Here is a 13,213-nt window from a genome sequence, read left to right as displayed (position 1 = left end):
AAAGAAATTTATCAGGTAAACATAAATTCTGTTTTCTCCAACATAGGTGTGTCCGGTCCACGGCGTCATCCTTACTTGTGGGAACCAATACCAAAGCTTTAGGACACGGATGAAGGGAGGGAGCAAATCAGGTCACCTAAATGGAAGGCACCACGGCTTGCAAAACCTTTCTCCCAAAAATAGCCTCAGAAGAAGCAAAAGTATCAAACTTGTAAAATTTGGTAAAAGTGTGCAGTGAAGACCAAGTCGCTGCCCTACATATCTGATCAACAGAAGCCTCGTTCTTGAAGGCCCATGTGGAAGCCACAGCCCTAGTGGAATGAGCCGTGATTCTTTCGGGAGGCTGCCGTCCGGCAGTCTCGTAAGCCAATCTGATGATGCTTTTAATCCAAAAAGAGAGAGAGGTAGAAGTTGCTTTTTGACCTCTCCTTTTACCTGAATAAACAACAAACAGGGAAGATGTTTGTCTAAAATCCTTTGTAGCATCTAAATAGAATTTTAGAGCGCGAACAACATCCAAATTGTGCAACAAGCGTTCCTTCTTTGAAACTGGTTTCGGACACAGAGAAGGTACGATAATCTCCTGGTTAATGTTTTTGTTAGAAACAACTTTTGGAAGAAAACCAGGTTTAGTACGTAAAACCACCTTATCTGCATGGAACACCAGATAAGGAGGAGAACACTGCAGAGCAGATAATTCTGAAACTCTTCTAGCAGAAGAAATTGCAACTAAAAACAAAACTTTCCAAGATAATAACTTAATATCAACGGAATGTAAGGGTTCAAACGGAACCCCCTGAAGAACTGAAAGAACTAAATTGAGACTCCAAGGAGGAGTCAAAGGTTTGTAAACAGGCTTGATTCTAACCAGAGCCTGAACAAAGGCTTGAACATCTGGCACAGCTGCCAGTTTTTTGTGAAGTAACACCGACAAGGCAGAAATCTGTCCCTTCAGGGAACTTGCCGATAATCCTTTTTCCAATCCTTCTTGAAGGAAGGATAGAATCCTAGGAATCTTAACCTTGTCCCAAGGGAATCCTTTAGATTCACACCAACAGATATATTTTTTCCAAATTTTGTGGTAAATCTTTCTAGTTACAGGCTTTCTGGCCTGAACAAGAGTATCGATAACAGAATCTGAGAAACCTCGCTTCGATAAAATCAAGCGTTCAATCTCCAAGCAGTCAGCTGGAGTGAAACCAGATTCGGATGTTCGAACGGACCCTGAACAAGAAGGTCTCGTCTCAAAGGTAGCTTCCAAGGTGGAGCCGATGACATATTCACCAGATCTGCATACCAACTCCTGCGTGGCCACGCAGGAGCTATCAAGATCACCGACGCCCTCTCCTGATTGATCCTGGCTACCAGCCTGGGGATGAGAGGAAACGGCGGGAACACATAAGCTAGTTTGAAGGTCCAAGGTGCTACTAGTGCATCCACTAGAGCCGCCTTGGGATCCCTGGATCTGGACCCGTAGCAAGGAACTTTGAAGTTCTGACGAGAGGCCATCAGATCCATGTCTGGAATGCCCCAAAGTTGCGTGACTTGGGCAAAGATTTCCGGATGGAGTTCCCACTCCCCCGGATGCAATGTCTGACGACTCAGAAAATCCGCTTCCCAATTTTCCACTCCCGGGATGTGGATAGCAGACAGGTGGCAGGAGTGAGACTCCGCCCATAGAATAATCTTGGTCACTTCTTCCATCGCTAGGGAACTCCTTGTTCCCCCCTGATGGTTGATGTACGCAACAGTCGTCATGTTGTCTGATTGAAACCGTATGAACTTGGTCCTCGCTAGCTGAGGCCAAGCCTTGAGAGCATTGAATATCGCTCTCAGTTCCAGAATATTTATCGGTAGAAGAGATTCTTCCCGAGACCAAAGACCCTGAGCTTTCAGGGATCCCCAGACCGCGCCCCAGCCCATCAGACTGGCGTCGGTCGTGACAATGACCCACTCTGGTCTGTGGAATGTCATCCCTCGTGACAGGTTGTCCAGGGACAGCCACCAACGGAGTGAGTCTCTGGTCCTCTGATTTACTTGTATCTTTGGAGACAAGTCTGTATAGTCCCCATTCCACTGACTGAGCATGCACAGTTGTAATGGTCTTAGATGAATGCGCGCAAAAGGAACTATGTCCATTGCCGCTACCATCAACCCGATCACTTCCATGCACTGAGCTACGGAAGGAAGAGGAACGGAATGAAGTATTCGACAAGAGTCCAGAAGCTTTGTCTTTCTGGCCTCTGTTAGAAAAATCCTCATTTCTGAGGAGTCTATAATTGTTCCCAAGAAGGGAACCCTTGTTGACGGGGATAGAGAACTCTTTTCCACGTTCACTTTCCAGCCGTGCGATCTGAGAAAGGCCAGGACGATGTCCGTGTGAGCCTTTGCTCGAGGGAGGGACGACGCTTGAATCAGAATGTCGTCCAGGTAAGGTACTACTGCAATGCCCCTTGGTCTTAGCACAGCTAGAAGGGACCCTAGTACCTTTGTGAAAATCCTTGGAGCAGTGGCTAATCCGAAAGGAAGCGCCACGAACTGGTAATGTTTGTCCAGGAATGTAAACCTTAGGAACCGATGATGTTCCTTGTGGATAGGAATATGTAGATACGCATCCTTTAAATCCACCGTGGTCATGAATTGACCTTCCTGGATGGAAGGAAGGATAGTTCGAATGGTTTCCATCTTGAAAGATGGGACCTTGAGAAATTTGTTTAAGATCTTGAGATCTAGGATTGGTCTGAATGTTCCCTCTTTTTTGGGAACTATGAACAGATTGGAGTAGAACCCCATCCCTTGTTCTCTCAATGGAACAGGATGAATCACTCCCATTTTTAACAGGTCTTCTACACAATGTAAGAACGCCTGTCTTTTTATGTGGTCTGAAGACAACTGAGACCTGTGGAACCTTCCCCTTGGGGGAAGTCCCTTGAATTCCAGAAGATAACCCTGGGAGACTATTTCTAGCGCCCAAGGATCCAGAACATCTCTTGCCCAAGCCTGAGCGAAGAGAGAGAGTCTGCCCCCCACCAGATCCGGTCCCGGATCGGGGGCCGATATTTCATGCTGTCTTGGTAGCAGTGGCAGGTTTCTTTGCCTGCTTTCCCTTGTTCCAGCCGTGCATTGGTCTCCAAGCTGGCTTGGCCTGAGAAGTATTACCCTCTTGCTTAGAGGACGTAGCACCTTGGGCTGGTCCGTTTTTACGAAAGGGACGAAAATTAGGTCTATTTTTTGCCTTGAAAGGCCGATCCTGAGGAAGGGCATGACCCTTACCCCCAGTGATATCAGAGATAATCTCTTTCAAGTCAGGACCAAACAGCGTTTTCCCCTTGAAAGGAATGTTTAGTAGCTTGTTCTTGGAAGACGCATCAGCCGACCAAGATTTCAACCAAAGCGCTCTGCGCGCCACAATAGCAAACCCAGAATTCTTAGCCGCTAACTTAGCCAATTGCAAAGAGGCGTCTAGAGTGAAAGAATTAGCCAATTTGAGAGCATTGACTCTGTCCATAATCTCCTCATAAGGAGGAGAGTCACTATCGAGCACCTTAATCAGTTCATCAAACCAGAAATATGCGGCTGTAGTGACAGGGACAATGCATGAAATGGGTTGTAGAAGGTAACCCTGCTGAACAAACATCTTTTTAAGCAAACCTTCTAATTTTTTATCCATAGGATCTTTGAAAGCACAACTATCCTCTATGGGAATAGTGGTGCGTTTGTTTAAAGTAGAAACCGCTCCCTCGACCCTGGGGACTGACTGCCATAAGTCCTTTCTGGGGTCGACCATAGGAAACAATTTTTTAAATATGGGGGGAGGGACGAAAGGAATACCGGGCCTTTCCCATTCTTTATTAACAATGTCCGCCACCCGCTTGGGTATAGGAAAAGCTTCTGGGAGCCCCGGCACCTCTAGGAACTTGTCCATTTTACATAGTTTCTCTGGGATGACCAAATTTTCACAATCATCCAGAGTGGATAATACCTCCTTAAGCAAAATGCGGAGATGTTCCAATTTAAATTTAAAAGTAATCACATCAGATTCAGCCTGCTGAGAAATGTTCCCTAAATCAGTAATTTCTCCCTCAGACAAAACCTCCCTGGCTCCCTCAGATTGGGTTAGGGGCCCTTCAGAGATATTAATATCAGCGTCGTCATGCTCTTCAGTAACTAAAACAGAGCATCCACGCTTACGCTGACAAGGGTTCATTTTGGCTAAAATGTTTTTGACAGAATTATCCATTACAGCCGTTAATTGTTGCATAGTAAGGAGTATTGGCGCGCTAGATGTACTAGGGGCCTCCTGAGTGGGCAAGACTCGTGTAGACGAAGGAGGGAATGATGCAGTACCATGCTTACTCCCCTCACTTGAGGAATCATCTTGGGCATCATTGTCATTATCACATAAATCACATTTATTTAAATGAATAGGAATTCTGGCTTCCCCACATTCAGAACACAGTCTATCTGGTAGTTCAGACATGTTAAACAGGCATAAACTTGATAAGAAAGTACAAAAAACGTTTTGAAATAAAACCGTTACTGTCACTTTAAATTTTAAACTGAACACACTTTATTACTGCAATTGCGAAAAAACATGAAGGAATTGTTCAAAATTCACCAAACTTTCACCACAGTGTCTCAAAGCCTTGAAAATATTGCACACCAATTTTGGAAGCTTTAACCCTTAAAATAACGGAACCGGAGCCGTTTTAAGCTTTAACCCCTTTACAGTCCCTGGTATCTGCTTTGCTGAGACCCAACCAAACCCAAGGGGAATACGATACCAAATGATGCCTTCAGAAGTCTTTTATAAGTATCAGAGCTCCTCTCACATGCGACTGCATGCCATGCCTCTCAAAAACAAGTGCGCAACACCGGCGCGAAAATGAGACTCTGCCTATGCTTTGGGAAAGCCCCTAAAGAATAAGGTGTCTAAAACAGTGCCTGCCGATATTATTATATCAAAATACCCAGAATAAATGATTCCTCAAGGCTAAATAAGTGTTAATATCAATCGATTTAGCCCAAAAAATGTCTACAGTCTAAATAAGCCCTTGTGAAGCCCTTATTTACAATCGTAATAAACATGGCTTACCGGATCCCATAGGGAAAATGACAGCTTCCAGCATTACATCGTCTTGTTAGAATGTGTCATACCTCAAGCAGCAAAGGACTGCAAACTGTTCCCCCAACTGAAGTTAATGCTCTCAACAGTCCTGTGTGGAACAGCCATGGATTTTAGTTACGGTTGCTAAAATCATTTTCCTCATACAAACAGAATTCTTCATCTCTTTTCTGTTTCTGAGTAAATAGTACGTACCAGCACTATTTGAAAATAACAAACTCTTGATTGAATAATGAAAAACTACAGTTAAACACTAAAAAACTCTAAGCCATCTCCGTGGAGATGTTGCCTGTACAACGGCAAAGAGAATGACTGGGGTAGGCGGAGCCTAGGAGGGATCATGTGACCAGCTTTGCTGGGCTCTTTGCCATTTCCTGTTGGGGAAGAGAATATCCCACAAGTAAGGATGACGCCGTGGACCGGACACACCTATGTTGGAGAAAAATAAATATATATATATATATATATAAACACATACATATATACATACACACACACAGTATATACGTATATATATATATATATATATATACGTATATATATATATATATATATATATATATATATATATATATATATGCGCATGTGTAAAGATTCTGTAGTGTTAAATAAATTTTTTTATGAAAAATGAAGGTGTTATAGTAATCGCCCAGCCCTACTTTCTATATACATATTTCAAAAGAGAAATTCTTCAACAATATAAGTGGTTAGAGTCCACTTAATGCTGGAAGGGAACCCTACACTACAGGAAAAATGGATCTTGTATAAATAAAAAGACTGTGCACATTTTGATAATGGAAGTAAATTGGAAAGATGTTTAAAACTGCCTGCTCTATCTGAATCATGAACGTTTAATTTTGACTTGAGTGTCCCTTTAATTAGTTACCAGTGTTAGATGTGGATTCTAACACACATGGTTCTTGATGTGTTCTATGTAATTTCAAATTCAAATAGTTTCACTTACTTTATTAGCCTCAATGCTTATGACATTATAGGATAACTCTTCTGGCCTTGTGAGAGCTGCGTATCTGTATAAAATAGAGGAAAATATCATTTATAAAATGCACTTATGCAGTAAATGTAAAAGAACCCACATTTTTCCAGGTACTCAATACAAGGGAAGTGTTTTCACATATATATTGTTTAATAGGAAAGGAGACATATTTTTAAATTAAATTATTAACCCATTTTACTAAATATATTCTGAAAGAAGATCATCCTGAGAATGATTCTTAGGTGATATGATTAAAATGCAGAGCTAGGAATGGGGTACAGAGCACCTAGGCTCCACACTGCTCCTCACACCTGCACAGATGAGTCAGGGCTCTCTTTTGCATTGGCTTATCTTACTTATTCTCTTCTCTTCCTTCTTGGAGCCCATCGCAGTCAAGTAGAGGAAAATATATTTATGAAATATTCATAGTTATAAGTGTTATTATACTGTGTATTCACTGTAAATATTTCAAATTCCAATGTTCTGCACATAGCAGAAAATGTTCTAAGTATTTCTAAATAGATATTCCTATACAGTTGTGCTCATAAGTTTACATACCCTGGCAGAATTTATTATTTCTTGGCCATTTTTCAGAAAATATGAATGATAACACAAAAATGTTTCTTTCACTCATGGTTAGTGTTTGGCTGAAGCCATTTACTATCAATCAATTGTGTTTACTCTTTTTAAATCATAATGACAACAGAAACTACCCAAATTAACCTGATAAAAAATTTACATACCCTGGTGATTTTGGCCTGATAACATGCACACAAGTTGACACAAAGGGGTTTGAAAGGCTATTAAAAGGTATCCATCCTCACCTGTGATCTGTTTTCTTGTAATTAGTGTGTGTGTATAAAAGGTCAATGAGTTTCTGGACTCCTCACAGACCCTTGCATCTTTCATCCAGTGCTGCACTGACAATTCTGGATTCTGAGTCATGGGGAAAGCAAAATAATTGTCAAAGGATCTGTGGGAAAAGGTAGTTGAACTGTATAAAACAGGAAAGGGATATAAAAAGATATCCTTGGAATTGAGAATGCAAATCAGCAGTGAAGAAGTGGAAAATGAGGGGTTCTGTTGAAACCAAACCACGGTCAGGTAGACCAACTAAAATTTCAGCCACAACTGCCAGGAAAATTGTTCTGGATGCAAAGACAAAACCACAAATAACTTCAGGTGAAATACAGGACTCTCTGAAAACATGTGGTGTGGCTGTTTCAAGATGCACAATAAGGAGGCACTTGAAGAAAGATGGGCAGCATGGTTGAGTCGCCAGAAGAAAGCCATTACTATGCAAATGCAACAAAGTATCCCACTTACAATACGCCAAACAGCACAGAGACAAGCCTCAAACCTTCTGGCACAAAGTCATTTGGAGTGATGAGACCAAAATTTAGCTTTTTGGCCACAACCATAAACGCTACATTTGGAGAGGAGTCAACAAGGCCTATGATAAAAGGTACACCATTCCTACTGTGAAACACGGAGGTGGATCGCTGATGTTTTGGGGATGTGTGAGCTACAAAAGGCCCAGGAAATTTGGTCAGAATTGATGGCAAGATGAATGCAGTATGTTATCAAACAGAACCCCTCATTTTCCACTTCTTGATTAGAGTTTGAACACTGCTGATTTGCATTCTCAATTCCATGGATATCTTTTTATATCTCTTTCCTGTTTTATACAGTTCAACTACCTTTTCCCACAGATCTTTTGACAATAATTTTGCTTTCCCCATGACTCAGAATCCAGAAACGTCAGGGCAGCACTGGATGAAATATGCAAGGGTCTGTCAGGAGTCCAGAAACTCATTGACCTTTTATACACACACACTAATTACAAGCAAACAGATCACAGGTGAGGATGGTTACCTTTAATAGCCATTCAAACCCCTTTGTGTCAACTTGTGTGCATGTTATCAGGCCAAAATCACCAGGGTATGTAAACTTTTGATCAGGGTCATTTGGGTAGTTTCTGTTGTCATTATGATTTAAAAAGAGTAAACACAGTCAATTGATAGTAAATGGCTTCAGCCAAACACTAACCATGAGTGAAAGAAAAGTTTTTATGTTATCATTCATATTCTCTGAAAAATGGCCAAGAAATCATAAATTCTGCCAGTGTATGTAAACTTATGAGCACAACTGTATATATATATACCTATATATAATCATGTATATGTATATGTATATATATATATATATATAATCCTGCAGTAAGAAAGCGCACTTCAAAGGACTTGTACAAGAATCCACTTTTAATTTGTGAACGTTTTCGAGCTTAACAAGCTTAATGTAACCATACAATAAGTGAGACAAGACTAAGAGACATACATGTTATGACTAGGTTTTAGAACCGTCTAGCTTGATACATATATTCTTATTGCCTCCGCTTGTGTCTGTTTCTTGAATGTGTCAAATATCCGCATTAGAGTTGTTAAGCTTAATAGACTTATAATGATTTACACGTCACTTTGGGGTGTTTGCACCACTCCGTTACGTTGACACGGCAGACCCTTCCCCTCTGGGAGCGTGTCCTACGTGTAGAGCGTGACGGCATGGTGTATTGGTTATAAAGTCACGGTGGTGGTAAGTGTAACTGTTGATACTTTGTCTGTCTGAGGACGAGCTTGTTAAGCTCGAAAACGTTCACAAATTAAAAGTGGATTCTTGTACAAGTCCTTTGGAGTGCGCTTTCTTACTGCAGGATTGGATACTTTGTTTGCTGCACCCAAGGCCATATTGGTCAAGTTTGGAGTGCACTTTGTCTATTATATATATATATATATATATATATATATATTTACACATATACATACATAGGTATAAATATATATTGTACCAAAAAACATCAGATATATATTGAAATATTTATTGATGAATACATAGAACATATTCTTCTATATAAAGAACATTGGAATGTGAAGTATTCATATTTTCATGTCGGGTTTGCGTGCGAGAAGGGTGTTTTTTCCCACATTTTTTGTTCCACTTGACTTCTATGGGGGAATGCGCAGGCAATATTCTAACTTCGGCTTTTTGCGCTTGTCGGGTTAGCGAGCTAGCGAAAACATTTTACTTTCAACTCATAATAATAAACTTCTTACGCAATTAACGCTCAAGTGGGACTGTTAATTACCGCTCCACTGGTAATGTGGCCCATGATATGCAGTGTATGTGTCATAATGTGCAATGATTAGTGTGTGTATTTGTATGTATTATTAAACTGTGTTTCTGTATATGATCATTTATTTTTAAAGTACAAAAAGTATGTTAAGATTTGTAAGTGAGGGTCTAAAACCTTAAAAAGGAAAAAAAGAATGCCCAGTCTGTAAAATACACCAGTGTGGGCAACCAAATGCTTACTGACAGCACAAATTCCAGTGAGTTATTATCAAGCCAACACATGAAGCACAACTAATTTCAAACATATATTAAACTGGAAACACCTGCTCCTCTCCCTGATAACATCTCTCTCTCTCAAGTTTATAGTAACAGCACAAGAAGAAGATTCATTAACCATATAAACAGTGTCACTGCAGTAAGGATCATCTGCAGACAGGTCTGACGATCAAAAACAGAAAGGCAAAGAGACCGAGACGGCTCTACCATTAGGCCAAATAAGCAAACGCCTAAGGCCTCACTCATGATGGGGCCTCACATAGGGGCATAAAAAATATGCATTTTTTCTTTTCAGATAAGCAGTTGTTGTTAGCATAGTGTCCCAGCCCACCCCCTTCCAACAAGCACAGTCATATAGTCTAATATTCATAGGCATGAGCAGGGGAGGAAAAGAAGTGTCCGGGCACATCATAATGGAGGCACTCATGCTGCAATAAGCCCTGTGTTCAATGAATGCTTAGTTTGCAGGAACCAAGTATAGTGTGTTTGTGCATGAATGTGTGTGTAGACATTTATAGGCGTGTCTGTACCTACAGACACTCATCTGGTCGTGAACTCTAAGTAATATGGCATAAGGAGGCTGTGGGGGAACTCAACAACTGGTCTGTGGTACTGATGTGGCAGATACGCTGTCTAAAGTGCTTTAGGGATTCATGCATCTTGTTTGGGATTGGGATCTAATGATGCACATATTTGGCCTATGAGGAGTGCAGGAAACCATGTATCTAGCCTGGTGCAACTTGTCTTTTTTAGTATATATCTAGTATAAATGGAGGTCTAAGATGACTTTGCATTAATTTCTGGTGTATGATGTGGCATACTTTCAGCATAAAATGTGCATGGGCCATTGGTTTTGGTATAATGTGTCATATACCTGGCATAGCGCTGTGGAATCTGTTGGTCCTCTACAAATACCTGATAATAATAATAATAATAGATACAGTAGGGCAATGCATCTGGTCAGTGATTTGCTGTGGTATATACTTGGCATAATGGGAGGCAGGAGGCTCTGGGGTCTGATCTGCTGCACTGTGGTTTACAATGGCAGATGCATAAAGGGAGCAAATATTTAGTCTGGGATCTACTGTATTGCAACTGTTGCTTGTGATGGCTGGCAATAAAAGCAATGGGTATATCAGATTGTATAGCTATAGTTTGCATTTAAATGCTCTTTTAACTAGCAACCTTGCTTTATTACTTCGCCTGTATTATTATGTACATTTTGAAATAACAAATTTATTTCACTTTTAGGAGCCAGTAAGGATATTGAACCAGCCACATACTTCTTAGGACCCAGACAACAGTGTTTGTGTATAGATATATGTAGAATAATGTAAAATTCTAGGCTCCTTGCATTTGGCAACCCTTGCATAAAAATATGGTTTATGCAAATAAATATTTGGGAATAATTTTTGCACTTTTTTTCTTTTGTTGAGCATCATATTTTAGCTTTGTCTAAGGCCTCACTAAGTCTAGACCTGCCTCTGCAAAGAGAATACTCAACTGTCAGAGGTAACAATATCTAAACTAGAACTTTTTAAAAGTATGTAACAAGTAGCTACTTTACAAAGTAACAAACGTGTAAAACGTTCAATAACAAAAAATAGTAGGGCCACAGACTGATAGGCCAGAATAATGGCATAATAAAAAAAAGAACAAAGAGGCATAATCTGTGGAAGGATAACGTGGCTGATGAGTAGTATTCCAAGGGACAACACCTACCTTGAGATTTTAATATAAAATAATTATGGGTAGTAAAAAAATGCAATATACCTTCATTATTTATTTTGCCACCTTTTTGTGTAATTTAGTTTGGAAATGCACGCTGCAAACTTCTCAAAACTAAACTTGCTTGGCTTCAGTGGATAACAACTGCAAAACGATGCTGTGTATACCAGCATAATGACTGTGGCTAGCCTTGCCAAATGAGGATGGAGTTTGGCTATTAAAAAACAACTGCAGCAATCTGTTTTAAAAATGTTTAGATATGGCTGTTATGTTCTTCTAGTGAAAGACAACTGAAATGTCTTGTAATTACAAGGTATTTAGTGTCCCTTTAAGGGCATCAAATGATTACTCATTAAAGTAACAAAGCAATTCAAGTTAGAATCCACTTACTCTTCTTCTTCGTCATTAGTGAACAAGTTCAGTCTAAAGGCATGATCACTGCTAGATGGTTTCTTTAACTCCATTCCACCAATTAACTGAGCTAAAAGGTTTAATTCCTCCTTGGCCAATGGATTTGGCACAACATTCTCCTAAAAAGAATAAAATATACAGTCAAAAAAACAAAATTTATGCTTACCTGATAAATTTCTTTCTTTTGCGATGTACAGAGTCCACGGATTCATCCTTACTTGTGGATATTATCCTTCCTAACAGGAAGTGGCAAAGAGAGCACCACAGCAGAGCTGTCTATATAGCTCCTCCCTTAACTCCACCCCCCAGTCATTCGACCGAAGGCCAAGGAAGAAAAATGAGAAACTATAAGGTGCAGAGGTGACTGAAGTTTTCAATAAAAAATACTACCTGTCTTGAATCGGTACATCGCAAAAGAAAGAAATTTATCAGGTAAGCATAAATTTTGTTTTCTTTTGCAAGATGTACCGAGTCCACGGATTCATCCTTACTTGTGGGATACCAATACCAAAGCTTTAGGACACGGATGAAGGGAGGGACAAGACAGGAGCCTAAACGGAAGGCACCACTGCTTGCAAAACCTTTCTCCCAAAAATAGCCTCCGAAGAGGCAAAAGTATCAAATTTGTAAAACTTGGAAAAGGTATGAAGCGAAGACCAAGTCGCAGCCTTACGAATCTGTTCAACAGAAGCATCATTTTTAAAAGCCCATGTGGATGCCACCGCTCTAGTAGAATGAGCAGTAATCCTTTCAGGAGGTTGCTTTCCAGCAGTCTCGTAAGCCAAACGGATGATGCTTTTCAGCCAAAAGGAAAGAGAGGTAGCCGTAGCCTTTTGACCCCTACGTTTCCCAGAATAGATAACAAACAAAGAAGATGTTTGACGAAAATCTTTGGTTGCCTGCAAATAGAACTTCAAAGCACGAACCACGTCCAAGTTGTGCAATAAACGTTCCTTCTTAGAAGAAGGATTAGGACACAGAGAAGGAACAACAATTTGCTGATTGATATTCCTGTTAGTAACAACCTTAGGGAGGAACCCAGGTTTGGTACGCAAAACCACCTTATCAGCATGGAAAACAAGGTAAGGCAAGTCACATTGTAAGCACAATCACCAAGTAGAAAAAGGAGTACAGTGTGAGAATTCAGCTTGAAACAATAATGTCAGTAACAGTCATGAACTCCGAGTGACTAAACCCAAAACCCCATTATAAGCATTCAGCAAGCAGAAGGAACATATCCACTTAGCACTGCAATAAGGCAGCACTATCCTGTGCATTCAGCAAAGCTAGAGACAATCGGAACACTGGCATGTGCACTGACAGCCAGACTCACCTCTCCCCGGTGGTTCCTCAGCTCTCTGTAGCAAGTCTCCGTGAATTGCCTTCAGCGTTGCGTGAAATGGTAAGTCCGTTGGATGGCAATACCTTGTGCAAATAGCTGCACACTTCTCCGAGGAACAGCATCACTTTTGTCTACCTGATTGTTTTTCCATGTTCATCATTTTAAACTTTTGAATAAAGTATCACAATTTAAATTTTACGGAGCATCC

General features: G+C 40.5%; 1 protein-coding gene across 2 annotated transcripts in view; it reads right to left on the bottom strand.

Annotated features, from left to right (window-relative positions):
• The window catches only part of OSCP1 (organic solute carrier partner 1), a 269,469-nt gene that overhangs the window by 68,930 nt on the left and 187,326 nt on the right, over nucleotides 1-13,213 (bottom strand). For both annotated transcript variants that reach the window (XM_053707128.1, XM_053707129.1), the window contains 2 exons: nucleotides 11,643-11,782; nucleotides 6,090-6,153 (listed from right to left, as the gene is read on the bottom strand). In XM_053707128.1, coding sequence (XP_053563103.1) covers nucleotides 6,090-6,153; nucleotides 11,643-11,782 — 204 coding nt within the window. The remainder of the gene's footprint in view (nucleotides 1-6,089; nucleotides 6,154-11,642; nucleotides 11,783-13,213) is intronic.

This window comes from Bombina bombina, chromosome 3, assembly GCF_027579735.1.
Source record: "Bombina bombina isolate aBomBom1 chromosome 3, aBomBom1.pri, whole genome shotgun sequence".
Classification (NCBI taxonomy): Eukaryota; Metazoa; Chordata; class Amphibia; order Anura; family Bombinatoridae; genus Bombina; species Bombina bombina.
The sequence above is the reverse complement of the archived record's forward strand: the minus strand, read 5'-3'. Positions and strand labels throughout refer to the sequence as shown.